This window comes from Phyllostomus discolor, chromosome 7, assembly GCF_004126475.2.
Source record: "Phyllostomus discolor isolate MPI-MPIP mPhyDis1 chromosome 7, mPhyDis1.pri.v3, whole genome shotgun sequence".
Classification (NCBI taxonomy): Eukaryota; Metazoa; Chordata; class Mammalia; order Chiroptera; family Phyllostomidae; genus Phyllostomus; species Phyllostomus discolor.
Genome location: NC_040909.2, coordinates 138,973,158 through 139,000,509, shown reverse-complemented (window position 1 = coordinate 139,000,509; position 27,352 = coordinate 138,973,158). Strand labels below are relative to the sequence as shown.

The 27,352-nt window shown below is 67.1% G+C and overlaps 3 protein-coding genes across 4 annotated transcripts; all 3 read left to right on the top strand.

Annotated features, from left to right (window-relative positions):
* Window positions 1–25: 25 nt before the first annotated feature.
* On the top strand, window positions 26–11,344 carry TONSL (tonsoku like, DNA repair protein). Its single transcript, XM_028533706.2, has 26 exons — window positions 26–101; window positions 199–294; window positions 459–601; window positions 1,041–1,224; window positions 1,535–1,664; window positions 1,838–2,009; window positions 2,088–2,202; window positions 2,716–2,861; window positions 2,953–3,105; window positions 3,252–3,377; window positions 3,477–3,660; window positions 4,630–4,712; window positions 4,806–4,895; window positions 5,208–5,280; window positions 5,364–5,527; window positions 5,611–5,734; window positions 5,841–6,538; window positions 6,643–6,719; window positions 7,080–7,233; window positions 7,326–7,404; window positions 7,798–8,099; window positions 8,270–8,441; window positions 9,022–9,194; window positions 9,608–9,681; window positions 10,007–10,140; window positions 11,093–11,344. The coding sequence occupies exons 1-26, from the start codon at window positions 77–79 to the stop codon at window positions 11,284–11,286; spliced, it is 4,065 nt and encodes a 1,354-aa protein (XP_028389507.1). The 5' UTR covers window positions 26–76; the 3' UTR covers window positions 11,287–11,344.
* Window positions 11,345–11,607: 263 nt separating this feature from the next.
* Window positions 11,608–15,951, top strand: VPS28 (VPS28 subunit of ESCRT-I). 2 transcript variants are annotated; one of them, XM_028533785.2, is made up of 10 exons: window positions 11,608–11,715; window positions 13,230–13,296; window positions 13,816–13,844; window positions 13,939–13,976; window positions 14,122–14,211; window positions 14,758–14,863; window positions 14,944–15,045; window positions 15,390–15,443; window positions 15,517–15,608; window positions 15,683–15,951. In XM_028533785.2, the coding sequence occupies exons 2-10, from the start codon at window positions 13,260–13,262 to the stop codon at window positions 15,798–15,800; spliced, it is 666 nt and encodes a 221-aa protein (XP_028389586.1). In that variant the 5' UTR covers window positions 11,608–11,715; window positions 13,230–13,259; the 3' UTR covers window positions 15,801–15,951. The 2 variants fall into 2 exon arrangements, with proteins under 2 accessions (XP_028389586.1, XP_035887531.1); XM_036031638.1 differs by lacking the exon at window positions 11,608–11,715 and adding an exon at window positions 11,752–11,906 and having other exon boundaries at window positions 13,224–13,296.
* A 6,190-nt stretch (window positions 15,952–22,141) lies between these two features.
* SLC39A4 (solute carrier family 39 member 4) lies at window positions 22,142–26,746 on the top strand. The gene is made up of 12 exons (XM_028533619.2): window positions 22,142–22,813; window positions 23,191–23,475; window positions 23,982–24,177; window positions 24,266–24,408; window positions 24,496–24,667; window positions 24,911–25,083; window positions 25,252–25,398; window positions 25,475–25,600; window positions 25,792–25,846; window positions 25,935–26,087; window positions 26,194–26,381; window positions 26,476–26,746. The coding sequence occupies exons 1-12, from the start codon at window positions 22,190–22,192 to the stop codon at window positions 26,602–26,604; spliced, it is 2,391 nt and encodes a 796-aa protein (XP_028389420.2). The 5' UTR covers window positions 22,142–22,189; the 3' UTR covers window positions 26,605–26,746.
* The last annotated feature ends 606 nt before the right edge of the window (window positions 26,747–27,352 follow it).

The following is a 27,352-nucleotide window of genomic DNA, read 5'->3' as shown; positions in this document are numbered from 1 at the left end:
TCCGCGACGCTCGGGGCGCGGGGCGGGGCCGTGGGAGCGCGGGAAGTCCGGATCCCTGAGCGGCGGCCGGACCACGATGAGCCTGGACCGAGAGCTCCGACGTGAGTCCCCGAGCCGACCGCCCGAGCGCGGTCCCGGGAGCGGTCTGGCCGGCGCGGTGGAGGGCCTCAGCTTCCCGGCCTCGTTCTCTCTCTGCAGAGCTGAGCAAGGCTAAAGCCAAGGCCCAGACCAGCGGACAGCTGCGGGAGGAAGCCGCGCTCTGTCACCAGCTGGGGGAGCTGCTGGCCAGCCATGGTGCGTGCCTCGCGCGGAGCCCGGCGGTGGGGACGTCCACGGCCGTGGGGGGGGGGGGGCACGCTCAGGACGGGGGCGGTAGCCCTGTCTAGCGCGCTGCCCGCGGCCCCCGGCCGGCCGACTGCCCAGCCTTGCTGAAGCCCGCCGGCCCTCCCGACCTCCAGGCCGCTACCTCGAGGCCCTGCAGGAGCATCAGCAGGAGCTGCGGCTGCTGGAGAGCGCGGACGATACCCTGGGCTGCGCCGTGGCCCACCGGAAGATCGGGGAGCGGCTGGCGGAGATGGAGGACTACTCAGCTGCCCTGCAGGTGGGCTGCACACCCAACACCCACACCGGCTGGACCCAGGCGTCCTGGGCCTGTCTTTCATGGGGATCCCTTTTTGAGGACTGAGGCACAGTCTCTACTCCTCCGCCCTCTGCCAGCAGGGTGACGGGCTGTGTGCAACTGGGCCTTACCTTCAGGGTGTGGTGGCCTGGCTCTGGGTGGGGCTGTAGTAATCCAGCCTTTTACATTGTGTCCACACACCCTGCCCTGCCTCCCCCTCCTGCCCTCGTCCTGACAAGTACCTGTTGGGTTATGGAGCTGGTGTCCCCACAGGCAACCCTTGGCATACAGGAGATGTTTTGGATGGAGGGGGTGTTCTGGGGAGCAGGGCCTCTCCTGTGCAAGGATAGCGAGCTCCTGCAATGTGGGGTTTGCTGGAGGCAGGAGCTGGCTCACAGCCACTTATCCCTCTGCACACCAGCACCAGCACCTGTACCTGGAGCTGGCCCGTTCCCTGTCCAACCACACGGAGCTGCAAAGGGCCTGGGCGACCATTGGCCGCACCCACCTGGATGTCTATTACCATTGCCAGTCCCAGGACGCTTTGCTGCAGGCTCGGGCTGCCTTCGAGAAGAGCTTGGCTATTGTGGATGAGAAGCTGCAAAGTGGGTGCCCTGGGGTGCAGCCCTCCCCGCCCTCTGTGTCCAGGGCTGTGGGCCCAGGAAACTGCAGCTCTACCTGTGTGGGCGGAGTTGGGATCTGTTCTCATTAGCCCCCTAAAGAGGGGGCACATCACCCACACTCCTGGCAGCATTGGCGCTGGAAGTCAGCCCTCTGCTCTTTGTCCTTCCGCACTGTCCGCAGTGTGGCTGCTGCGACCCCCGAGAGAGGCAGGAAGAGGGGTGGGGGACAGGGCTCAAAGCTGGAGACCCTAACTGGGGTCAAGGCCCTGAGTGTCCAGAGGTCATCTTCCAGGGACGTTGTCCAAGCGAGAGCTGAGTGAGATGAGAGCCCGGCTGTACCTCAACCTGGGCCTCACCTTCGAGAGCCTACAGCAGGCTGCCCTGTGCAACGACTACTTCAAGAAGAGCATCTTTCTCGCTGAGTAAGCCTGCCCTGCTCGGCCGAGGAGGGAGCAGAGTCCCCGTTCCAGGAGGAAGCAGCTGTGGGGCAGAGCGGGCAGCCTGGCCAGTCTGCCTCCTGCGGGGGGAGGGGCCGCCGGGCGGCTGGGCCCAGCGTGCGGCGCCCTGAGCACTTGCCCCCCCCCCCACCCCACAGGCAGAACCACCTGTACGAGGACCTGTTCCGCGCCCGCTACAACTTGGGCGCCATCCGCTGGCGCCACGGGCAGCACTCCCAGGCCATGCGCTGCCTGGAAGGGGCCCGGGAGTGCGCGCGTGCCATGAAGAAGGGGCTCATGGAGAGCGAGTGCTGCCTGCTCATCTCACAGGTGCCCTCTCGTCAGTGAGGGCTCGGCCGAGGGCAGCCTGGGGCCCCGGGGCCGCAGCCTGACCTCCCTCATCCCCAGGTCCTCCAAGACCTGGGCGATTTTCTGGCCGCCAAGAGAGCGCTGAAGAAGGCCTACAGGCTGGGCTCCCAGAAACCTTCGCAGAAGGCAGCCGTGTGCCGGGCCCTCAAGCATGGTGAGCCCGGACGGCACCCTGGGGCTTAGGGCTCCCCTCCCTCAGCAGAGGGGACCGGGCACGTGTCCTTGAGGAGGTAGCAGCTCCCCGCTTCCTGCTGGGAGGAGAGTCCTGCTTCCCTGAGTCTTCAGCTCAGTGTCAGAGAAGCCCTGGGGTGGGTCAGGAGCCTGGCTGGACATTTCCCGGGAGCCTGGATCTTTGGTGAACTGGACGAACGTCGTCCCACCTAGAGCGAGCGCAGTGTGTAGCCCGGGGTGCTGGCGGGCGGCGTGAGCAGTGGCAGGCAGTGGCCTGCCCATGACTCGAGGCAGCAGTGCTCGGAGGTGTCGTCTGTTCTTTTCAGTCCTTGTAACAAACCCCACAAGGCCGAGTCTCTGGCTAACCCGTCTTGCGGGCGGGTGGGTGGGGGCCAGGCAGGGCGGGCGGCCCACCCAAGGGGGTACAGCTAACGGGCGGCAGGGCTGGGCTGGACCCCGCGTTGCGCTGCCGCTCGCACGAGGCTCTTCCCGGCAGTGCTGGCGGTGACCCGGCTGCAGCAGCGCCTGGAGGAGTCTGAGAGCAGCGACCCCCGCGGCGCCATGGCCCTCTGTGAGCAGCTGGGGGACTTGTTCTCCAAGGCAGGCGACTTCCCCAAGGCGGCCGAGGCCTACGAGAAGCAGGTGCACACCTGGGCAGGTGGGAGGGAAGGGACCGCAGCGCTCTGGGCTCCCAAGGTGTGCAGGGGCCCTGGCCTCACTGTCTGGTCCCCAGCTGGATTTTGCGGAGCAGCTGGGCCGGCCGGGGCCTGAGCTGGCTGTCATCCACGTGTCCCTGGCCGCCACCATGGGGGACATGAGGGACCACCGCCGGGCCGTGCACCACTATGAGGAGGAGCTGAGGCTGCGGGACGGCAACGCCCTGGAGGTGAGCGGCGGCAGCACACCCAGGTCTCTGCACCTGTCCCCACAGCTCGGCCTCGGCACCGCCGCTCCGGGGGTGGGCGGGGTGGGCGTTTCTTTCGAGGGGACAGGGGACGGCCATCGCTGAGCTCACTCTTCCTCTTGCCCCAGGAAGCCAAGACCTGGCTGAACATCGCGCTGTCCCGCGAGGAGGCTGGCGACGCCTACGAGGAGCTGGCGCCGTGCTTCCAGAAGGCTCTCTGCTGTGCCCAGCGGGCTCAGCAGCCCCAGCTGCAGGTGCGTCCCTAACCCTTGTACCCGCCCCCTGCGCCGTGTCTCCCCGCCCGGGGTGGCTGCTGTGTCTGTGGCCGTGACCAGGTGTCCTCTGCTCCTCAGAGGCAGGTCCTGCAGCACCTCCACACGGTACAGCTCCGGCTGCAGCCCCAGGAGGCCCCGGGCACGGAAGCCAGGCTACAGGACCTGAGTGCAGACCAGAGCGAGGGTGAAGATGAGGAAGACGGGGAGGGTGACGAGGACAGCAGCACCCTGGAGGCCAGCGAGCTGGAGCTCTCAGACAGCGGTGAGACCCGAGTGTCGCTGACAGCCCTGGGGTCCGCTCCCCGACACCTGCTCAAGCTGGGCCCTGGGCTGCAGCTGCTGAGGGTGGTACCTTCGTGGGCCTGCTCCCAGGTTTGTGACGGAAGACAGCTTCATGCAAGGGGGGTGAGCAGTGCCAGTGAGCAGGACAGAGGGGTGTGTGCAGGAGCCTGGGGCTGCCCTGGATCCTTCCCAGAAGGGCTGGTGATGGGAGTGGGTAGGCACCCCAGGGAGGGGGCACAGGGTCAGAGCTGCAGCCCAGGGACCCTGCAAGCACAGGCAGGTGAGGGGGTGTGGGGCTCGGCACTTCCCGAGACCCTGAGAGCTGGTACAGATTCCCCTGCCCTTGTGGTTGGTGTTGTGGCAGGTGGATGTGCGGGGCAGTCTGGGGTGGGCGTGGGCTGTAGCTGTTGCAGGGTGCGGGGGCGGGCAGGGAAGGGGGGCTGGGGCCAGGAGTGCAGTTTTGGGCTTGAGGGGCCCTCAGAAGCTCTTGGCGGTTGTCCAGGGGCTGCAGGGAGGTTTGGGCCTAGCCAAAGGGGGTCAGCTGGATGCCGCTGGGGGGTAAGTGCAGGGAGCCACAGTCAGGGCGCAGAGAGAGGACCAGAGAAAACTTTAGGCCATGCTGTTCATCAGGTGGTCACAGTGAGGAAAGGCTCTAGAAGGGGCCGGAGGCACAGGAGGGGAGAGGCAGGAGCAGGGGTGGAGAGTGAGGCCAGGCAAGGAGCTGGGGGAGGGGCCGCAGTGGGCTGGGCAGGCAGAGGGCACCCAGGCTCAAGGACAAGCTGTTCTTAACATGGGTGTGACCTGTCCCAACGAGGACACGTCTCAGCAGAGGAAGGACACTGCCCACCCAGCAGGCCTGGGTGCGGGACGTGAGGCCTGAGTGCCATGGGAGGGGGCTGGGTGGGCGGGGGCTGGGCTCACCGGGGGTGCCGGCTGGGCTCTGTCACAGAGGGCGAGGCAGATGGCCAGTCCCAGCAGCTGGAGGAGGACGAGGAGCTGCGGGGCTGCCTGGGCCGGCGGCAGGTGAACAAGGTGAGGACCCTGGGTGGGTGTCTCCTCTGGCGCTCACTGGCGTGGCCGGGCCCCTCACCCTCTGCCCCTGTTCTGCGGTGACCGCACCCCCAGTGGAACCGGCGCAACGACGTGGGGGAGACCCTGCTGCACCGAGCCTGCATCGAGGGCCAGCTGCGCCGCGTCCAGGACCTCGTGAGGCAGGTGGGCCTGCGCGTGTCCCCGCACCCCCCGGGGCACAGCGGGGGCTCTCTGGGTGGGTGCGCTGCCTGCGCCGAGGGGGTGGGAGGGAGTGCCGTCCCTGTGGGGCCCTGCCAGGGACTCTGCCTCTCGGTGGGGGGCGTCTCCTCCACACGGGTGGGACCTGGGCCAGGTCAGGCGTGGCTGGACCCACGGGACCTGCTCTGGGCTCTGCAGCCCGGGACCTGGCCCTCCTCAGGCCTCAGAGCCCCGAGGAGAGGGGAGGTCAGGCCACGGGGACGTGGTGAGGCTCCTTCCTGTTGACCTTGGTCGCAGGGCCACCCGCTGAACCCTCGGGACTACTGTGGCTGGACACCCTTGCACGAGGCCTGCAACTACGGGCACCTGGGTGAGCCTGGGCCCGGGGGCTGTCGCGCCACGGGGAGGGTCCGAGGAGGCTCCGGCAGCCGGCTCACATCCCCCATCCCACAGACATTGTCCGCTTTCTGCTGGACCACGGGGCCGCGGTGGATGACCCGGGCGGCCAGGGCTGCGAGGGCATCACTCCCCTGCACGATGCTCTCACCTGTGGCCACTTCGAGGTGGCCGAGCTGCTCATTCAACGGGGGGCATCGGTCACCCTCCGGACCAGGAAGGTGAGCGGGGACAAGGGCCGGTGGGCTGGGCCATGGCTGGCAGGTCTGTTCCTGCCAGCCTTGCTCAGGTGGCTGCCGCACAGGGCCACAGCCCACTGGAGACGCTGCGGCAGTGGGTGAAGCTGTACCACAGGGACCTGGACAGCGAGACGCGGGAGAAGGCCAGCGTGATGGAGAGGCTGCTCCGGGCGTCCTCCTCCGGCCGAGGCAAGGAGGGACCCCCAGCCCGAGAGTCCCCTGGGCCCCCTGGGCACGCCCACATGGGGGGCAGGAGTGTCGGGCCGGCCTCACGGCAGCTTCCATCTCCCCACAGCTCCCCACAGCCCCCTGGCTCCCCGGTCCCCCCCAAGTGACCATCTGTTTGACCCCGAGACCCCTCCCTCGAGACCCTGCCCAGGACCCCCAGAGGCCTCGCAGGCCAGCGCCGGAGTCTCGGGGGCGCAGGCAGGGCCAGCCACGGCCAGGTCCCGGAGGAGCAGGCACCAGCTGGCCAGCAGCAGCAGCTCGGAGGGTGAGGCCAGCGCAGGCCCGCCCGGGCCAATGCGGAAGAGGCCCCGGCACGCAGCCCCGGGGCAGCGAGCCAGGGCCCGGGTGCCTGGCCACGGCAGCACCAGGGAGGCGGCGACAGCCAGCAGGACAGCCGATCAGGGAGTGGGCAGTGCCCAGAGCTGCCGCCTAGGGCCTGACCCGCCCCGGGGCCCAGGCGAGGCCCCCACCCCGCCGTCGGCGCTGATCCCCGAGGAGGAGTGCCCGGCGGGGGCCTGGTTGGAAGACGACTTGCTGACCCACGGCCGCCGGGACCGAGGGTACAGGGCCCGGCGCAGCGCCTCGGGGTCGAGCAGCGACGAGAGCCCCGTCAGGCCGCGGGCCCAGGCTCGGCAGAGCCGGCTGCCCCACTTCGGCAGTCGGGGTGCAGGGGTCCGAGCAAGCGGAGGCTGCGGCGCACCCACGGAGCCCCCACGGAGCCCTGAGGTGCCCGGCGGCGACACCCCTGCAGCAGGCCATCCCCCGGTGGGTGCGCAGGCCTGGAGCAGAGCCGGCCCCTGCGAAGGTGGCTGAAGGTGGGCAGGGGGCTGTGTTGGTAACTCCGCCATCTCCCTGCCCCTTTCTGCCAGGGACCAGTCCTGCCCCCTGCCATCCGGGTTCGAGTTCGAGTACGGGACAGCCTTTTCCTCATCCCTGTTCCACACAGGTAGGGTGCCCCCTGTCCTTCCCAGCCCTGGCTCCGTGTGCCCCGGTGGGTTCTGCCAGGGGTGGGAGCCAAGAGCCCGGGGGTTTGCGGATCAGGCAGGGCAGCGGCAAGGTCGGGCCGCTCTGCACAAGCACAGCCTGGGCCCCGGAGGGTCAGGTGAGGTCCTGCGGCCCTGGGAGTGGCCCGGGAGCGGGAGGTCAGCTGGGCTGCAGGCATCCTGAGCGGGTGGGTTGGGGGGGCAGCCAGATGAGGAGGTTTTCACCCAAGAGCACGAACGGCTGGACCCCAGGGCCTTTCCCCAGCGTGTGCAGGGGCCTGGCCAGGCCCCCCCAGGGTTCAGTGCGCCCTCTGTCCCCACAGCAAGGAGGCCCACTCCGTGGCCTGGCTGGCTGACCAGGCCGCCCAACGCTACTACCAGGCCTGTGGGCTGCTGCCGAGGCTCACCCTGCGGAAGGAGGGGGCCCTGCTGGCCCCACAGGACCCCATCCCCGATGTGCTGCAGAGCAACGAGGAGGTGAGCGGCAGGAGCCAGGCCCCGAGCCCCGAGTGGGGGGCACCCCTGGTGCCGGGTGTTCCCAGGGCCACCGACCGGACGGTGCTTTCCAGGTGTTGGCCGAAGTGACCTCGTGGGACCTCCCCCCGCTGACAGACCGCTACCGCAGGGCCTGCCAGAGCCTGGGGCAGAGTAAGGGCCCGGAGGCCCCCAGTCGCCTGGGTGGAGGGGCTGGGCACGTGGGCTCCCACCGTGACTGGCAATCCCAGGCCCCTGGGTCCCCCGCTCACCTGTCCTCAGGGCTTCCTCCCCGACCGCTGCCCACATGCGCGAGCAGCGAGTGGGGAAAGTGGCTCCGTGTGGAGACGAGACCTGGCAGAGACCCCGGAGCCGCCAGGCTGAGATGTGGGGCGGCTGGCAGAGGCTGGGGCCCCGCTGGGGAAGGTCCCACGGAGCAGGTGTGGCCAGCACCGCTCACCAGCCTGCACTGGGGCCCACGGGCTTGGAGAAGGTGGGCTGGGAAGTGAGGGGGGCTGCTGGCGGACAGGGGGGCTCTGGCCCCAGTGACGCCCCGGCCCCTCGCAGGGGAGCACCCGCAGGTTCTGCGGGCTGTGGAGTGCCAGGGCCTGGGGCCCGTGTTCCGAGCCTGCGGCCTGGCCCTGCGCCCGGCCCAGCTCGCCCCCTTGCTGCGGGCCCTCAAGCTGCACGCGGCACTCCGGGAGCTGCGCCTGGCGGGGAACCGGTTGGGGGACGGCTGCGCCGCTGAGCTGCTGGCCGCCCTGAGCACTGTGCCCGGCCTGACCGTCTTCGACCTCTCCTCCAACCACCTGGGCCCCGAGGGCCTGCGGCAGCTCGCCGCAGGCCTCCTGGGACAGGCCACCTTGCAGGTAAAGGGTGGGGAGCAGCAGGTCGGAGACAGGGCGGCGTTGGAACACTCGGCTGCCCGCACTGGGCCAGGCCTCGGTGGGAGGGTGCAGCGGGGGGGCGCTGTGCTGGCTGAGGCCCAGAGCTGGGACGGCAAGGACACCAGCTGCTCTGGGGCCTGTGTCTTCCTCAGAACCTGGAGGAGCTGGACCTAAGCATGAACCCCCTTGGGGATGGCTGTGGCCAGGCCCTGGCCTCCATCCTGCGGGCCTGCCCTGCGCTCAGCACTCTGCACCTCCGGGCCTGTGGCTTTGGCCCCGGTTTCCTCTTGAGCCACCAGGCAGCCCTGGGCTGTGCCTTCCAAGGTGAGCTGACTGCACGTCCACTCCCTGGCCCCAGGGGCCCAGCTGCAGTCAGAGAGGTGCATCCAGGGGCTGTGCCTTGAGCAAGAGGCATTGGCCCGGCTTCTGGACACACGTGGGTAGACAGATGTGGGTGCCCGACCTGCTGGGCGCTGGGGCATCTGGGACTTGCCCAGTCAGGGCCATACCACAGGACAGAGCCCCAGTCCCAGCAGTCCCACTGGCCCCGTTCCACGCGTGGGCCTGCGGTCATTCCACTGCAGGCCCCCAGGGCCGCAAGAGCCATGGCCCCAGTACTGAGACTGGGGCCTTTCTGCCGAGGTGGTGGGCTCAGGGGTGGGGCTCGGGGCTCTGAGCACTCCCTGACCCCACCACACCAGTTCCTGCCCAGGGCAGGCTGAGGCCAGAAAGGGTGGGGAGATGCTGGGTTCCTGGGCTCTGGAGGCTGGCTCATGCCCTCCCCAGCCACATGTCCCTGGGCAGAAGCAGCCTGTTCCCTTGCACAGTCTTGGGGCACAGGACACCACAGCGCAGCTGGGGTGGTGGCTATGTGGCACTGACATGGTTCCGGCCCCCGGTTCAGATGCCAAGCACCTGAAGACCCTGTCCTTGTCCTACAACGTCCTGGGCACCACTGCCCTGGCCCAGACCCTGCAGAGCCTGCCCGCCCAGACCCTCCTGCGCCTGGAGGTCAGCTCCGTGGCCAGCAAGAGCGATGCCGGCCTCATGGACCCCGTGGTCAGATACCTGACCAAGGTACATGGGTGGGGACAAAAGCCAACCCACAGCTGAAGCCTGAGGCAGGGGCGAGTGTCGCAGCTTCCGAGGCAGAGCCGCCATGGGGAAGCTGCCCACTTCGGGCTGTGAATTCCAGCAGGAAGGACACTGGGGCCCGGGTGGCCTCGCTTGCCCCAGGCAGGTCCCAAGAAACACGTCAGGCCTCCCGGTTCTCTCCTGGGATGAGGCTCTCTCTTCCCGCTGAGGCTGGGTGCCCGAGACTCTCACGTCACAGTGTGCCAGGTGCGGCCTTCACCTGGAAATTGAGGAGACGCCGCTTCCCTCTGACGCCCCCTCACCCCCAGGAAAGGGGAAAGCTGTCTGGCCAGCACCACAGGCGGGGAGGGCAAGTGCCCGCTCACTGCAGCCTGCCTTGGGCCTCCGCTTTCTAGGAAGGCTGCGCTCTGGTGCACTTGAACCTGTCCGCAAACCACCTGGGCAACAAGGCAGTGAGAGAACTGAGCAGGTAACACTGTCCTGCCCACGTCCTGAAGGGGGTTCTCATATCGAGGCCCCTGATATGAGCCTGGGTTTTGGGGTGCTAGGTCAGGCGGGGAAAGGGGACAGGGAGTGGTGCCAGCTCTCTCCCGAGTGCGCCCCAAGCCTTGCCACTGTGATCTTGGCCCCTGACACCCTGAGGGGACGCCTGTGCCCATGCCAGGCTGGGGGACAGGACCTACTGGGCCTAGCTGGTGGCCCTCCGAACTGGGGGTTTGTCTGGGGCAGCTTTCCCCAGTGTTGGGGGCCTCCCTCCCTGGAAACTGACCCCTTCACTTCTTCCGTCATCCCAGATGCCTCCCTCTGTGCCCCTCACTTGTCTCGCTGGACCTGTCTGCCAACCCTGAGGTTGGCTGTGCCGGCCTGGAGGAGCTCCTGTCTGCCCTCCAGGAGCGGCCCCAAGGCCTGAGCTTCCTGGGCCTGGCAGGTGAGCTCTGGGTATGGTGCTGTCCCGCCACACCAGGGCTGGTGACACAGCTTCCTCCTCGGGGACCTGCCTGAGGCCCAGGTGCCTCCTCCTCATGGTGGGCAGGGCCCCTGAGGCTGACACAGTGCAGGACAGGTAACTGGAAAGGGGTGTGAGCCCAGCTCCTAAAATGATGGGGCAGGAGGAGCATGGGGTCTCTGCCTCTGGCCCGTTTGGCCAGACCCTCAGGGATCATGGTCCGGGGTGTGGGACCCCCTTCCAAGGGAACCATCCAATTCCCATTGTCAAGCGGAGGGAGGGAGCTCAGGGGAACAGTGGTGAAAGCTGCCACCGAGGAACCCTCCCAGTTCTGGTCGGGGGCTGACAGACTACCTTCCTAGCCTGGGACCTGACTCAGCTTGTCCCCAGTGCGGGCCACACACCCACAGCACCCTGCTGGAGCTACCTCCATGACCGGCAGGCCACCCAGTAGCCAAGCGCATGGAGCTGGAGCCTGGGCTGGACAGTTGGCCTGCGGGCGGGCAAGGGCTGGGGGCGGGGTTTACACGGGGCCCCTGGGTTCTTCCTCGCCCCCCCAGGAAGGTAGCCCTGAAAGCAGGCCTCTGCACCCTAACCATGCTCCCTGGGGTCCGGAGCCTCCCAGGGTGCTATGGCTTCTGAGGACCAAGCCCCACCCCAGCAGCCCTACTGTGTACACTTGAGAGATGAAAAGACCTGGGCGGCAGCATAGACACGCTCAGAGGCGCACCTGTGAATGCAGCGTTTATTCCAGCCCGTCTCCCCCTAACCTGACCGCTGACTCCGAAAAGGGACCCAGCCGGCCCCCTGGGAGAGCACGCCCCTTCCCAGAGTGCTCCCCACCTCGCTCTCTGCGGGCGGTCCTTCCCCGAGCACCGCCCGGTGCGCCAGCTGGGAGCAGCTCCCTGAGGCCTGCCCTGCCTCCCCTCCGCAGGCTGCGCTGTCCAGGGTCCCCTGGACCCGGGTCTCCGGGACCAGATCACCGCGCGGCTGCAGGAGCTGCAATTGTGCAGCAGGAGGCTCTCCTCCGAGGACCGGGCCGCTCTGCGCCAGCTGCTGCCCAGCCAGCCGGGCCCCGGCTCCCGCACGCTGGACCGAGGCTCCAAGTTCTTCTTCCGGTGCCTCTGACGCCGGCGCCGCCTTGTACCCTCCCCGTGCCCCCAATAAAGAATGCTGCTGTCGCGTCGCCCCGGCTGTTCCTGCGGGGTGGGCGGGAGACGCGCTCGGCCGGCACTGCCGCCGGGAAACCGCCGCAGAGTCGAGGGCGGGCGCGGCCACCGAGAGGCCTGGTGCGCGACGGCAGAGCCCTGGCCCGGCTCCTCCCGCGTCAGTCGGGCCGGGCCGGGCCGGGCGGGATGCTCACGGGTCTGAGCGCCGGACCCCTGGAGCCGCCTCGCGGGGGGCGGGGCTGTCGTGGTCCCGCGCAGGCGCAGGCGTGAGAGTTGAGTGCAGATGGTAGGGAGCCGCGCGCCCGCGCAGGCGTGAGGGATCGCCGAGCGGTCGATCCGCACCGACCCCGCCCCAGCGCCATCTCTCCAACCAGTGCGTCCTGCCCAGGTACTGCGAACTGGGGGGCGGGCGGGCGAGGGTCGGCTGACCCGATGGGGACAGGCAACTTGGCCCTCGACCCGTGGGCGCTGCCACCCCGCGGAGGATACCCTTCCTCGAGCTCTGGCCCCTCATCTTGGGGCGTCCTCTCCCGGGGCCCGGGATTGGCGTCTCCGAGCCCGGCAGTGGTGGGTAGCAGCCCGGGGTACGTTCCCACAGCCCGCGCCTGAGCGCCCCCCCGGCCGGCCCTGGGCCCCGAGTGTGCCCCCGCTCTGGGCGCCTCGTTGCTGGCCTAGACCCGATGTCACCTACATCACGGGCATTCCCTGGAAACTCGCTTTTCTGGCTCAGGCCCGGTTTGGGAGGTTCAGCCGCGTACTCGCTTGTGGCCAGGGGGTTAGGGTTAGGGTTTGCGTGGCTGAAGGGAATGCGGCTGTCACACCGCCTGGGCGCCCCCTCCCTGGGCCTCCGGGAAGGCCGCTCCATAGTCCCGGTGCCCTCACCCAGTGGGCTCTTGTCACTGCACCAGCCGTCTTAGTCCTGGCCCTTGCTTCTCTGAGACGCGCGGCTCGGCTTGGACGACGCTGCGCTTTCTCAGCCCTCACCCTACCTGCCCCATGCCCCATGCAGCTGGGTGGCCCAGGGTTCCTATTTCTCTTCGTTTGCCCCTAACTGCCCCTCGTGGGACAGCACCAGCTCAACCCTGACCTCCTCCTGCCTCTGCACTCGTCTTGGGTGCCTAATGGAGCCTCAAGGCTAACACATCCAAACCAGGGTGCACTTACCTGCCCCCCTGCCTGCCTGTAAACCTGCTCCTCAGCTCATCTTACCGTCGTGGTGCCGTTGGGCCAAAAACAAGGGTGTCATACTTGGCTCCTTTACGCCCCTTTCCAACCCTTCAGAGGGAGGGGTTGGTCTCCAGAACGTGTCTGGAACTAGCCCCAGCCATTGCATCTGCTTCCTGACTGGCCAGGACCCTCCTGGTGGCCTCCTGCCTCCCCTCCTCCAGCCCACTGCCCACCCAGAACCCCCAGAGCTTGTCTTGGACCCTCCAGGGGCTCCCACTGAGTCAGCGCAAAGCTCACACTCAGACCCCTGACCTGTGTGCGCTCTGTGCTCGGTGGCCCCGCCTTCTCTCCCTCCTCTCCACCCCACGCGACCCTGGGATGCTCCTCACTCAGAAAGCCCTCCAACCCCTGCTTGTCTGCTCCCCCACGTCAGCCCCTGTACGGAGACCTGCTGTCACCTGTGCTGTTTCTTCTGCCCAGACGCCCCTCTGGGTCCTTGGGTTGTCCGTCTTCCCCTGGTCTCGGGGCTCTGAGCAGCCTGCCCTTCCCCGCACCGCGACTGCTCCCCTGAGGTGCTTCCCCCTGACAGTGTCCAGGGCAAGGCTGGGGGCCCTGCACAGCATTCGCTGTCCTGTGTGTCCATTGCCGCTTCTCATCCGTCTCTGCTGAGGGTGGGGAAGCTCTTGGTGAGGAGTCGGGGACCCCCTTCGAGTCTGTGCTGGTTCTGCTCCGCAGGTGTCTGCTGCAGCCACCTGAACTTCCAGGATGTTTCACGGGATCCCAGCCACCCCAGGCATGGGAGGTGAGTGTGCCTGAGCTGTGCCCAGGGGCGGGGCACACCCAGGCCTGAAAGTGCCTGCTGCAGCGGCTGATGGGAGCCGTGGCCAAGGGTTGCAGGGGGGTGTCTATGTGTCTCCCGCAATAACAGTCTCAGGGGCCGGTGCATTTCATCTCCGGGGCCCAGAGACCCCCTCCAGGCAGGGCCGGTGCACGCGGACATGACAGCTTTAGTGTGGCTGGGACCCCAGGAGGTCCTGGGCATGCCAGGGTCACCCAGCCAGGGGCGAGATCACGCACGGTGCATGTGACAAACGTGTGCCCCATCACGGCACTGTGAGCAGGGTATGGTCGCCCTGCTGTAGGGTGAGGGGGCCGACAAGCAGTGGTGGGACGGGGGGGCAGGCCCCAAGTCTCCCCACAAGCTGACAGCATTCCCGGGCCCCGGCAGACTCTGTGTGACAGAGGCCGGGGGGCGGGGAGGGTGTCGGGAGGGGCTGGGCGGATGGACGGGCCTGCCAGCTCCACGCCTGCTCTGTTGCAGCCCCTGGAAACAAGCCGGAACTGTACGAGGTGAGTGGCGGGCACCTGCCTGGAGGGCACTCACCAGCAGCACACGCTCGGGTGGGCGGCCACCCCGTGCCCACACGGCCCCTCTCCCCGACAGGAAGTGAAGCTGTACAAGAACGCACGGGAACGGGAGAAGTGAGTCCGGCACCCGGCTGCCGCCCGGGCGCGCTCCGAGGGTCTGGGGGACGTCGGTCGGGCTGGGCCAAGGGCGGGGTTTGCCGCAGCCGTGCCCTGGGTCCTGGGGGCCTTGGCGGCCACCTGACGGACACGCCCTCCTCAGGTATGACAACATGGCAGAGCTGTTTGCGGTCGTGAAGACCATGCAGGCCCTGGAGAAGGCGTACATCAAGGACTGCGTCACGCCCAACGAGTGAGGGTCCTATCCGGGCCCACCGACGGCTGCCTGGCTCCGGAGAGGCTTGTCTCCGCCCTCTAGGGCCTGGGTGCTCAGCAGGAGTGAGGGGGGTCTGCTGGGGGCCTCCGCTGCCCGGTCAGGCTGGGCAGCCACCCCTGGGCGCTGGCAGCCTGGGCACCTTCACAGCCCGGAAGTCCTGGCTTTTCTGCAGTGTCCGCAGGGAGAGGTGCATCTACCGCCCTGGCCGCCAGCCTGCTCCCCTGGGTGCAGGTGTCCTCGGCAGTGTGAGGGCCTCAGAGGATGGGGGGAGAATTGGGGGCCGGGGGCTGTGAAGTGCTGCCTGCCATACCCGGTGCCGTAGGGAGGGCCGTGGAGCCTTGGTTCGGAGGACCAGCGTGGCCCGGGAGGGCAGGCAGCGGGCGCTGCTGGGCCTCTGCCCGGCACTGGGCTTGGGGCCAAACTGCCCGCTGCAGGCCTGGCACCCTGGGGCAGCCGACCAGAGCTCTTTCCTGTGGGGACCCAAGTGAGCCGTGCTGAGCCCGAGGCTGGCCCTCTCCCCAGGTACACTGCAGCCTGCTCCCGCCTCCTGGTTCAGTACAAAGCTGCCTTCCGGCAGGTCCAGGGCTCCGAGATCAGCTCCATTGACGAATTCTGCCGCAAGTTCCGCGTGCGTCCCCAGGGGGGCGGGAGGGGGGCGTGTGGGCACTGCTGAGAGGGGCCTGGCCAACACCCCCGTGCCCCCCTCAGCTGGACTGCCCGCTGGCCATGGAGAGGATCAAGGAGGACAGGCCCATCACCATCAAGGACGACAAGGGCAACCTCAACCGCTGCATCGCCGACGTGGTCTCGGTGAGCCCGCCCGCCCACCTCGGGGACGAGGGTCCTGGGGCTTCCCAGCTGCACAGCACTGACCCCCTGCACAGCAGGGGGCCTGTGGCTCCCCGTGAGAGGGGTGGGCAGGCCCCTCCTCCGGGGGGGGGGGCAGTGTCCAGGAAGCCCCTGAGTCTCCCCTGCAGCCCGGGACCCCCGTGGGGTAGCCCAGGGCCATGGAACACAACTGCCGGAGGAGTCTGGTGATCAGGGGTGGAGGCTGAGGAGGGAAGGGCTGGGTCCCCGCGGCCGGAGAGGGGCTGAGCGGGAGCCTGGGCAGCCCCGGGGCGGGGCGGTCTTCCTCACGCACGCGCCTGCCCCAGCTCTTCATCACGGTGATGGACAAGCTGCGCCTGGAGATCCGCGCCATGGACGAGGTGCGTGGCGCTCCCGGGCCTGCCGGCGGGGGCGGGGCGCCGGGGAGGGGGCCTCACCGCGTGGCTTTGGCAGATCCAGCCTGACCTGCGGGAGCTGATGGAGACCATGCACCGCATGAGCCACCTGCCGCCCGACTTCGAGGGCCGCCAGACAGTCAGCCAGTGGTGAGTCTCGGGCCCTTGCTGGGGGCCCCGGGGCCCTCCGAGCAGCCCCCCACCCCTGCGCTCCCACCCCGCAGGCTGCAGACCCTGAGCGGCATGTCGGCGTCCGACGAGCTGGACGACTCCCAGGTGCGCCAGATGCTGTTCGACCTGGAGTCGGCCTACAACGCCTTCAACCGCTTCCTGCACGCCTGAGTCCGGGCCCCGCCTCTGCCGGGGCGGGGCCTCTCGGCCTCCCAGTGCGGCCCGCGGCCCTCGGACCCCTGGACTCTCCACAGCAGCCCTCTGTCCCCGGGGTCTCGGCCCCAGAGCCCCTTCCCCGCAATAAACATGTCTTCTGAGCTTCCGGCTGCGGTGGGCGCCCCGCCCCCAGGGCCTGTTCGCATCTTCGTCAGTCGGGGCCCCGCTGCCCTGGGGCCCAGGGGCTCTGCACGCAGTTCGTCGGGGAGGGGCCTCCTGGGCTCCACTTTGGGGCGCCCGCCTCCCTGGGGGTGCCGCCTGGATGCGCAAAGCAGCGGTCGGGCCTCCACCCGGGCCAGGCGTGGCAGCAACCCAAGCAGACGGCGACGGAAGGCGGGGCCAGGGCTCTGGGCCCCGGAGGTGTTTCACCCCAAGCACCTGTGGAGATGAATAAGAGACGAACCAGGGTTTAATCGGCATTTTCTCCTTGACGGTGTTTCTCGACATCTGTGGCGGCTAGAGGCAGTGAAAGGAGGGGCCCCGCTGGTGTTGCGCAAGGCGGAGAGCAGAGACAGGGTGGCTGTGTGGGGGTCAGCGCCAGGGCCGGCAGTGCTGGGTGCGGGGCGGTGCGCCCCGTGTGTGCTGCAGGGAGAGTCCGTCGGAGCCGGCACCGCAGCGTGGGGTCAGCGACAGCGCAGGAGGGCCCGTGGGAGAGTGGGCACCTGCAGGGCACAGCGTGCTGTGACGGGGAGGCCAGAGCCCAGCTTGCACAGGGCGAGCTGGACCCGTGTCTGACCGGGGAGCTGTCGGGTGGGCGGCTGGACACGGGAGGCTGGCAGACCCATCTGAGAGGACGGGGGCTTGTCCCCTAACACACCGCCTCAGCCCGTTTTAAACCGGCCCTTTTTGTAAGGAAAAGAAAGGTGCAGGTAAGGGGCTTGGAATTCAGGGAACAGGCCAATCAGGTAAAAGCTGCAGCATTCTGTCATCTGTGTCCAGGTGGCGGGCAGCTCCTCCGGGAGCCTGATGGCCCAGATTCCATCTGGAACTGCCCCCAGTTCTCGGGCACCAAGGTGGGGCTGCTCGAGGTCTCCTGGAGTCGGGCGGGGGGGGGGGGGGGGAGTCGCTCCTTCCGTTCCCCAAACGTTAGCTTTTTGCATCGATTACCAAGCTTACTAGCGATTACCTAAACTATAATTTTCCAACTCTGGAATTCCCTACCATCCCCCCACTGTTAGTTTACACAATCTCATTTTTTTAAAAGATTATTTATTTTTAGAGAGGGAAGGGAGGGAGAGAGAGAGACATCAACATGCAGTTGCTGGGGGCTGTGGCCGGCAACCCAGGCATGTACCCTGACTGGGAATCGAACCTGCGACACTTTGGTTCACAGCCCGCGCTCAATCCACTGAGCTGCACGAGCCAGGGCTTACCATCTCATTTTTAGGAGATCGCTTCCGCAGGGAAGCACTCATTTTGCTGCTGAGCACCTATTAGACCGTCTGGTAGGGGCTCAGAAAGACATTTCATTGCAGATCCACGTAAGAGCGCATGTTGCAGGCAGCAACGAGCCCTGATAAAGCACAAAACAGCTTTTAGCACAACTGACAAAAGCTGCGCTCTCTCCGGCTGAGGCTGCATCAGTCACTGTTTTGTGTGTGCGCCTTACCCCCTAGTTCCTGCTCTAGTGACTTTTAAGGCAACATTTTCCTGTCCTTCAGAGTCATCCCAGGTCCCCAGTTATAAGTAAGGTGTTTTGTTGTTGATGTGCTGAAACAAAGAATAATTTCAGCGGCTTCCCAGGGGAGTACAAACACCTATAAGACATGTGGTAGAAGTTGTTCGACATAAGTTCCTCCTGCAAGACAGAAGTCAGAGGTGTTTAGAACATTTTTGTTAAATATACCTAAATATTTTTTATCTCACTTGAAAGGAACAAGTTCTCCATAATATGGGGTTAAACAAAAAGTAGTGAGTATGTTTTTTAGACAGGGGATGGGAGGCAAAGAAACACCAGTGTGTGTTTGCCTCTTGTGCGCCCCCTACTGGGGACCCAGGCATGTCCCCTGACTGGGAATGGAACCAGTGACCCTTTAGTTCACAGGCTGGTGTTCAGTCCACTGAGCCACACCAGCCAGTACTTTTCACTCTCCTTTCCTGCAGCAATTCCAGCGCCCTCATAAATGCAATCAGTTCGGCTTTCTGGGCAGAGGCCCCTGACGGCAAGGCCTTGGCCTCCACTGCTCCTTTGGGAGTCACAGCTGCACGCCCAGTCTCTCTGCTTCCCTTGTCCAAGTAACCACCTCCATCTGCGTAGAGAGTCCAGGCCGCCTCTCCTAGAGGGTGGTCCTGGAACTCAGCTCTGCTAGGATGCACCTCACCAACGATCTCAGCGCAGTCATGCGTCTGCGCCGGACCAGGCTCCGGGAGGAGAGAGGCAGGATCTAACCTGCAGTTTTGAGGGAGACGATGAAATTGTTCGGAAGGACGGCTTCGTACCTGCCCCTCCTTCCAGCAGTGGGCCTCGAACGTCCCTTCCGTCCCAGCAGGCTCAGCGCTCGGTGGGGCGCGCAGCTGGCGTGGGCTGCCCCAGGGAAGACTCTTCAGCTTCCTGCGAGAGCTCGCAGGGGGCTGGCCGCCCCTGGACAGTGTGGCCTAGTTCCCCTGACCAGGATGCCGGGGTTGTGACGTCACCGAGCATTTGGGTGGAGACGCCTGGGGCAGCTTCCTGCCTCTCCCATGCGTGTCACTGAAAGGGCTCCGGCAGGTCTGGAAGCCCCAAGGCCGGTGCAGAAGCCAGCAGCGCCTCCAGGGCCTCGGAAGCCTGGGTGCTCTCCTTCCTCCGTTCTGAAGGGATGCACCATGGCCCTTCCAGAGTTTCTCCAGTTTAACAGACCTGACGCAGAAGCAGAGCATGTGCCTAATAACGCCCAGCAGGCTGGCCCTCGGGCCCTGGGGCCACCGGGAGTCTCCACACAGGGCATTGCCCGGCCCCGCAGGGGCTTGTCCTCCTCTGAATTTGGCTCCTTGACGGGGTCGAGACTGCGAGACCAGTTCGGGCTCACTTTCCCGGTTCCCCCAGCCCCCAGCACGGAGGAAGACCCCCGCCCCGGGGGCTGGAGGGCCGTGGGAACCCTGACAGCAGCCATGACGCCCAGACCTCCCCGGCCCCGTCCTCCCAGCGTCTGCTGTCTTTCACAGGCAAACCCCCTCTTCTCTGGACCACTCACCTGTTTCCTTTCAGCCCCGCGCCGTGACTGTAGACACTCAGGAAAGCTCCCAGGAAAGGCATTTCATCCCACTTCCCCGCCTTGGACAGAACAACTCCAGCTGCAGCAGAAGCAGCAGGGACCCACCCGTTCAGCGGCCAGGGCTCCCTGGAGTCTAGGCTGTGCGACGCATAAGCCAAACGGCATGACAGTAAAAACCACTTTCTTTGCTGTCAGCACAGGTCGACCAATCAGCCCAAACGTGCCCCCAAGGGCTGTTTCCCTGAACGGACCCCCCCCACCCCCATTCTACCAGACAGAGTTCTGTGAGCCGGAAAGCACCCTCATTACTGACTCTTGACCAGGACTGCAACCTGAACTGAAAAGCACGATGATTCGATCCAACGTGAAGGGGCAGCAAGTGCCCAGAGTCAGAGCAGAGTCCCCGAGTGAAGTCACTTGGCAGCTGCCAGGCAGTCTCCAGATCTTCACCTCAGGGCCCCCAGTCCAGGCGGCCAACGGGGCTCCCCGCCAAATACCCAGACTCCCAGAGAGGGTCCCCAAACAGGCCCCCGTGTGGGGTAACCGGTGCAGGAAACCGGAAAAGCCGGCCTTCCTGCCGCCTGCCAGACCCACCGAGCAGAGACGGGGGTCGTGTCTTTACGAGCGCTGCGTTCGACGGCCGGCAGTCTGCGGGAATGGCGGGGGGGGGGGGGGGGGGTCCTGCCCTCCCAGACCGCCTCAGAGCCCATTTTGAACCAGCCCTTTTTACAAGGAGGAGAAAAGTGTGGTAAGGGGCTTGGGTTTGAGGGGGAAATTTAACCAGATACAAGCTGCAGCATCCTTTCAGCTGTGCCCTGGGTGGTGGGCACCCCGCTCCCTCCCTGCCGGAGCCCGACGGCTCAGGGGCCCTCTCCTGGGGACAACGTGGAACTGCTTGTGGTCTCCTGGGGTCAGGGCGGGTCACACCTTCAGCTCCTCGAACAATAGCTTTTACACGCATTGGTTGCTAAGCTTATTAGCTTTTCTTTTTTTTTTAAGATTTTATTTATTTATTTTTATTTTTTATTTTTTTTTTATTTCAATCATTGTTCAAGTACAGTTTTCTGCCCCCTACTCCCGTTTTATTTATTTATTTTTAGAGAGAGAAGGGAAGGAGGGAAACAACACTGTGTGGTTGCCTCTCGCGCACCTCCTACTGGGGGTCCTGGCCCACAATCCAGGCACATGCCCTGACTGGGAATCGAACCAGCGACCCTTTGGTTCGCATGGCCGGCGCTCAGTCCACTGGGCCACACCAGCCAGTGCAGCTTATTAGCTATTACATGAAACTAAAAGTTTTCCAACATCAAGACCACTTGCAAAAGATCTTTTTTTAATCCTCACCCGAGGACATTTTTTATTGCTTTTAGAGAGAGGAAGGGAGCGAGATTGAGAGAGACTAATATGATGTGAGAGAGAAGCAACGACTGATTGCCTCCTGTACACACCCTGACCAGGAATCGAACCCAAAACCTTTCCATCTGGGTAACTGCTCCGACTGAGCCACCCCGGCCAGGGCTGGGCGAACCTCGTTCTGTGTGTGGGGGAGGTGGGTGGCAGGCAGAGACACCTGACACAGGACGCAGGACACTGCCCTCAGCCTGACGCCCTGCCCATGCGCCACAGGACACTGGGGACAGAGTCCTCGGGCCTGGTCTCCCTGCCACCATGAGCTCCCGCCCCACTCCACCCGCCTCCTCGGGGCTCAGAGCCAGGGGTCCGGAGGTCATTGAACCAGGGGGCGGCCCCCTCTGTAAGGCAAAGCTGACCAGAAACCCGCGGGGGTGTGGGCTGCCCCTCCCCCAAGTGCCAGCTAGGCAGAGATAAAGCCGGGGTCTAAGGTCTCCGAGGGAGCCCGTGGGGAGGGGCAGGGCAGGCAGGGCAGGTTTATTTCCCCCAGCACCGTTCTCTTCCTTTGAAGGCTGACCCCCATCCCGAGGTGCGGTCAGATGACGTGGCGGCTGACTGTCCACTCCCCGGCGGGGGGACACCCAGCGTGTCCACAGTCAGCCTGCTGTGGGCTTGGGTGTGTGTTCGAAGACAGTGGTGACTGCAACGAGTTTATTAGATGACAGGGTGATGCTGGAGGGGCCTGGGGACAGAGGAGGGGGCCCGGCACCTCCTGGGCAGCCCAGCACCAGGCCTGGGGGCCACTGGTGATGCTCCGCCCCCAACTGCACCAGGCAGAGGCGTCAGGGCGTCAATGGTGGGAATAGGTGGGCGCCAGCAGGGAGGGAAGGCTGGGATGAGACCTTGCTCAGAAGCTAACAGGCCCCTGAGCTTGTGGGAGCAGGAGGGGGAGGGGGGGCCTGAGGGGCAGCCCGGCCCCAGGACTCCAGCCCGCCGTGGGTTCTGGGGGAAGGGGGCGGGGAGGCCAGTCTGGGCTCAGCCTCCAGAAGTGCGTGAGCGGAGCCTGAACCCAGCGTCCCCCCTCGCCGGCCCAGGCGTCCAGGAGCCACCTGCAGCCCTCCAGGCTCTCTCTGTCCCTTCCCCTGCGCCGTCTGCCCCGGCCCACAGACGGCGCCCTGTGGTATCTGGGTCCGGGTGAGGCGCTGCAGCCTTCCCCTCGGCCCCACGCTGTCCTTGGCCTGAAGCCCTGCCCCCAGGCGAGACAGAGCGCTGGCGACAGACTCCTTGGACCTGGGATCCTGGCTGCCTTGCAGCTTCTGCCCCACCCCGGCCACACTCCACAGGGCGCAGGGTCAGGGATCAGCTGAACAGAGGGGTGGCCCAGAGGCTCCCTCCGGAAGGCAAGCCCGCCCCTTCCCCGGGTGCCAGCTCTGCTGTGGCCGAGAGGAGGCCGAGACAAGGTGGGGAGGGGGTCCAAGGCCTGAGTGGGAGCCTGCGGGCAGGGGTGGGGCAGGGAGTCACACCCAAGAGCCCCTCGCCAGGTGCCAAAGGGGAGATGACCTGGGCTCCCTGTGAGGACTCTTCCCAGGAGGGTCTGGGGAGGGAGAGGTGACTCAGCCAACAGGCAGGTTAGTGGTTCCACCAGCTCCAGCCCACCCCCAGCCGGGAGACCGCAGCCTGGGGCCTAGAAGGACGCCGCCCAGGGCTCTGGGTGCCTGAGCCTGGGAGGACCCCTGGGAGAGGGGGAGGGGGCCCTCAGGGGCATGTCAGGGGTGGGCCCCACCTAGGACAGGGGTGGTGTCCATGCGGCTCTGCCCCAGGCCCGCGGGGCAGCGCAGGCAGGTGGATGCTCCGGCCCCAGGGTCCAGGGACAGGGGCCGAGCCCTCCCCCCCGGCGAGCATAGCCCCCGGCTTCGGGGAGGATCCGTGGCTGGAATGCTCCACCTGGTGCCTCCCGTCAGACAGTCAGGAAATACCTGGGGAAGATCCTGGCCCCAGGCAGCTCTCGCCCCACAGGCAGTGGCTACTTGTTTCGGGGAGGACCTGCCCCTGGAATGGTTAACCTGCGCTCCGCTGACAGCCAATCACAGAGCCCTGCAGCAAACACTTGGGAGCGATCCTGGGCCTGGCCCCAGTCCGGCCCAGGCAGCCCTCCCGGCCCTCGGCCCTCCCGTGCCACCCTGTTCTCCGGGCTTCCCCTCCACAGCTCTGAGCGTCTGTGGCCTGGGCATGGCGGTCTCGGCCTGGGGCTGCCGCTGGCCTTGGCTGCTGCTGGCTGTGCTGGTGGTGGCCGGGACGGCGGCCCAGCCTGCTCACCTGCTGACTTCGCTGTCTTCGGGCCGGGGCGCTCTGGACCGCGTGGCCCTGGGCAGCCTGTTAAATACACTAGCGGCCCGTGTGCACTGCTCCTCAGGGCCGTGTGGAAAGGTGAGTGCCCCACCCGACAGGCCTCCCACCGGGCCCAGCCCTGCCTGCTCCACCCCGAGGGCTGGCGGCAGAAGGCCTGGGCAAACTCCAGGGGGCGGGCAGAGGCCAAGCAGCCCAGCGCCGTGGCCCTGCCTTCGGCCCCAAGCCCACCCTTCTCCTCCCTGGGGTGGGCGTGCTATGATGGGGACCCACAGCTCCAGGAAGCCAGGCCCACCTCCCCTGTTGGCCCCCCCTGTTGGCCCCCAGGAAGTGCATCCAGGGAGGAGCTATCCGAAAGGGGGGGGGACTCCTGTGTGCATGCACCCCTGTAATTGGGGGGAGTGCGTGGGAGCTGCTGACAGAGGGCCGCGGCCCCGCTCACCAGTCTGTGCCCACAGTGCCTGACTGTGGACGACCTCCTGGCCCTGGGCAGGCCTGCGGCGCCGGGGCCGAGCCCGGGGCCGGCCCTGCAGCCCGCACACATCGCCCGCCTCAGTGCGGCTGCCGTCCTCTACCTCAGCGACCCTGAGGGCACGTGTGAGGATGTCCAGGCTGGCCGCTGGGCCTCCCGCGCTGACCGCCTCCTGGCCTTGCTCGAGGGCCCCAAGGCCCTGACCCCAGGCCTGAGCAGGCTGCTGCACAGGATCCGGGTCCACACTACGGGCCAGCCCCCCACAGAGGAGGTGAGGGCCCAGGCAGGTGGGCAGGCCAGGGGCGGGTGAGGGGGACTGAGGGGGCACCCATCCAGGGGATTGGCCCTGGCTGTGGTGGGGAGAACAGTCCGCCAGCCCTTGTGGGCGCCTGAGGGTGTCTGGGGACACACTCCGGGGTGGGCCTGGCTGGCGGGGGCATCTCATGCGTGTTCACCCCTGGGCCGGGCGGAGGCGTCAGGAGCCCTGGAGGTGCCCTCATGCCCTTACTGGGGGACAGGGGCTGAGAGGCTCCTGGGGCCACCGGGAGTGCCCAGAGGGTCGCAGCCAGGACCAGGCGAACCAAGGGGTTTGGAGGCCTGTGGCCCCCGGGGGAGGAGAAGGGGAGGGGTCTTGGGTGAGCAGGAAGGGGTGGTAGGCCACTCCGGGCCAGATCCTGGGGCCATTGGCACCTCGGGGGCACTGGGGGAGGTGGCAGCATTGCAGGCCGGGAGGACCACACTGGAGGTGAAACTGAGGCCCAGCCCCCCGCCCCCCAGGCCTGTGTGGACCTGCCTCAGCTGCTGGGTGAGGCGGCGCGGGCCGGCGCTCCCGGCAGCCCCGGCTTCGTGCTGGCTGCCCTGCTGGACCACGTCAGAAACGGGTCCTGCTTCCACGCCCTGCCGACCCCCCAGTACTTTGTGGACTTCGTGTTCCGGCAGCACCACAGTGACTCCCCCAACATCACACTGGACGGTGAGGCCTGGGCAGGCTGCTGGGCAGGGCACGGAGCTGGGGGGCGGCCAGGGGCCCACGCCAACACCGGTTCTGTCCTCCCTGCCAGAGCTGGCGGCCTTGATGCAGCACCTGGGGGTGGGCGGCGTGGCCGAGCCCCACAGCGACCACGGTCTCTACCATCACCACCATTCCCGGAGAAAGAGGGCCGGCCCGGCCACCCGCAACGGCAGCTCCAGCGTGTGGGACTCGGTGAGCAGCCGGGCGCCGGCGTCCCGAGGAGAGGCGGGGCCTGCGGGCCTGCCCGGTCCCTGACCCCCCCGTCCTGCCACCTCCCAGGTGTGCCTGAGTGCCAGGGACGTGCTGGCCGTGTACGGGCTGTCTGAGCAGAACGGGGTGGCCCCAGACGCCTGGGCCAGGCTGAGCCCCGCCCTGCTCCAGCAGCAGCTGAGCGGGGCCTGCAGCCCCCAGCCCAGCCACTCGGCCCAGGACCAGCTCAGCCAGGCGCAGAGTGAGTGCCTGTCCCCCCAGCCTGCCTGCCCGGCTGTGCCTGGGGGTGCTGGCCGCCGGGGGGGTGGGGGGCGCTTCCCAGGGAGGAGGGGTGGGTGCCGGGCTGGCAGGAAGAGACGGCGTGAGGGGGTGTGGGGGCAGCCTGGATGGGAGGAGGAAGGACCTCTGAGGCCCGGCCGGCACCTGGCTGCCTGCAGCCCTGCTGAGCTGTGGCTCATCCCCGGTCGCCCCCGCCCCGCCCCAGAGTACCTGTACGGCTCGCTGGCCACGCTGCTCATCGGCCTCTGCTCGGCCTGCGGCCTCCTGCTCCTGGTCTGCACCGGCTGCCGCGAGGCCGCTCACTACGTCGTCCAGGCCTTCCTGGGCTTGGCCGTGGGTGCGCTCACGGGGGACGCCCTCCTGCACCTGGCACCCAAGGTCCGCCCCAGCCTGCCGGGACCCTGCCTCCCCTGCCCCAGGGACTCCCCTGCCTGGTTCTCCTTCGGGGCGCACCCTCCTGAGGCCCTTCCCCCAACCCCAACCCCGCTTCTTCATCTGTGGGAGGGGTACCCCAGGCAGCCAGCCCAGTGCCCCCTCCCTCCCCAGGTTCTGGGGCTGCACCAGCATGACTGGCACGCAGCGGACAGCCACAGCCCACAGCCCACCTGGCGCCTCCTGGTTGCCATCGGGGGCCTCTACATCTTCTTTCTGTTCGAGAAACTCTGTGACCTCTTGCTGCCCCTGCACCCAGAGGTCAGGCTGGTGGGGACTGGGCAGGGTAGGTGGGTGGGGAGGACGTGTAGCAGGCCCTGAGCTGTTGTCCTGGTAGGACCAGAAGGACGAGCCTTGCAGCCACACTGGTCACGGTGGCCACAGCCACGGCATGTCCCTGCAGCTGGCGCCCAGGGAGCTCCGGCAGCCCAGGCAGCCCCACGAGGGCTCCCGAGCAGACCTGGTGAGCCTCCCTGCCCAGTGTCCCCCCCTCACACGGCCCCCTCCACAAGGGCCCTCTAGTACCTACACCCCAGCCCCCACCACAGGGCGCCTGCCCCTGGCCTCTGAGGCTGGTCTGGGGCCCCAGCCCCACCACACCTGTCCAGAGGCTCATCCACGTGCACCATGCCCCCACCCCCACCCCCACCCCAGGTGGCAGAGGAGAGCCCTGAGCTGCTGAACCCGGGGCCCCGGAGACTGAAACCAGGTAAGCCCTGGGGAGGTCCCCGAAGGGTTGAGGCGCGCGGTTTCCTGGTGGCCAGGCCGACGCCAGCCCATGCCTGCTGCCCCCGCAGAACTGAGGCTGCTGCCCTACATGATCACGCTGGGCGACGGCCTGCACAACTTCGCGGATGGGCTGGCCTTGGGCGCTGCCTTCGCCACCTCCTGGAAGACTGGGCTGGCCACCTCGCTGGCGGTGTTCTGCCACGAGGTGCCCCACGAGCTGGGTGAGCCAGGAGTGGCGGAGCCCGCGGTGGAGGGTGTGGCGGGCAGGGCGGGGGCGGGGCCTGTCGGGACTCAGGCTCTCCGCCTGACCCCCACCTGCGGCCCCAGGGGACTTCGCGGCCCTGCTGCACGCCGGCCTGTCGGCGCCCCGGGCGCTGCTGCTGAACTTGGCCTCGGCGCTCACCGCCTTCGCTGGCCTCTATGTCGCGCTCGCGATGGGCGTCGGTGAGGAGAGCGAGTCCTGGATCCTGGCGGTAGCCATCGGCCTGTTCCTCTATGTGGCGCTCTGCGACATGGTTAGGGCGCGGAGGGCGCGGAGGGCGCGGAGGGGACTGCCCAGGCGGGGAGCTGAGCGCCCGGCTGGCCGCTGACGCGATGCCGCCTCCTCAGCTCCCGGCCATGCTGCGCGTGCGGGACCGGCGGCCCTGGCTCCTCTTCCTGCTGCACAACGTGGGCCTGCTGGGTGGCTGGGCGATCCTGCTGCTGCTGTCTCTTTACGAGGACAGCTTCATCCTCTGACGCCTGCGCCCCAGACCCCGAGCCTGGCTCCTGCCCTGTGCTGTCTCAGCCACAGCCCGGTACCCGGAGTGCCCCAGGCCTTTGAGAGCCTCCCTCCCCCAGGCCCCAGCAGCTCCGACTCAATAAAGGCATTCTTGCCCTTGCTGCCCAGCCTGCTGCTCCTGCTGGGAGGGAAGGGTCTGCACCCAGAAACGCTGATGAGTGAGGCAGCGCCGGGGGCCCTCGTGGGGAGCCAACTCAGCCATGCGCCCCAGCCTCAGACCTTCCTCCACCGATGGAGAAAGAGGGTCCACCAGGCTGGCCCACCTTGGCCGCCCCCCTGCCAGCCCTGGGGCCAGCAGCCCCTCTGCCTGGGCTGGAGCCGGGCCCTACCTGCTGCTGCCCTCCCCGGGTGTGCTCCTGAAGGGCTTCCGGCTCTGCACAGGAACCACCTCCGTCCCACACACAGTGCTCCTTCAGGTGTTGGGGCTCCTGCCAGGTGCCGGTGGTCCCCAGTCTGACAGCCCCGTGGGCATGGACTTACTCAGTTATCGCCGGTGCCCTGACTGTCCGCATGTCAGTGATGCTGAGAAGGAGTGTTCTGCTTCAGCTGCCCCCACCAGCACACCCTCCCAGGCCTGGCTTCAGGACCTGTGACTTGTGAAGGGGCCCGGGGCGGGGGGAGGGGCTCAGGGGTCACACACTTGCTTGGGCATCCAAGTGGCCCCTTTGTACTCTGCTCCACGGCCCAGACTCAGAGCCTCGTTGC

Bases quoted from the DNA above. Each gene is read 5' to 3' on its own strand.
- TONSL (XM_028533706.2), top strand. From the start codon at position 77: ATGAGCCTGGACCGAGAGCTCCGAC. The intron at 2,203-2,715 runs GTGAGCCCGGAC...TCTTCCCGGCAG, and splicing joins GTGCCGGGCCCTCAAGCATG to TGCTGGCGGTGACCCGGCTG. The intron at 6,539-6,642 runs GTGGGTGCGCAG...CCTTTCTGCCAG, and splicing joins CTGCAGCAGGCCATCCCCCG to GGACCAGTCCTGCCCCCTGC.
- VPS28 (XM_028533785.2), top strand. From the start codon at position 13,260: ATGTTTCACGGGATCCCAGCCACCCCAGGCATGGGAG. The intron at 14,212-14,757 runs GTGAGGGTCCTA...CCCTCTCCCCAG, and splicing joins GACTGCGTCACGCCCAACGA to GTACACTGCAGCCTGCTCCC. The intron at 15,444-15,516 runs GTGCGTGGCGCT...TGGCTTTGGCAG, and splicing joins AGATCCGCGCCATGGACGAG to ATCCAGCCTGACCTGCGGGA.
- SLC39A4 (XM_028533619.2), top strand. From the start codon at position 22,190: ATGCGGCTCTGCCCCAGGCCCGCGGGGCAGCGCAGGCAGGTGGATGCT. The intron at 24,668-24,910 runs GTGAGTGCCTGT...GCCCCGCCCCAG, and splicing joins CCAGCTCAGCCAGGCGCAGA to AGTACCTGTACGGCTCGCTG. The intron at 26,088-26,193 runs GTGAGCCAGGAG...CTGCGGCCCCAG, and splicing joins CGAGGTGCCCCACGAGCTGG to GGGACTTCGCGGCCCTGCTG.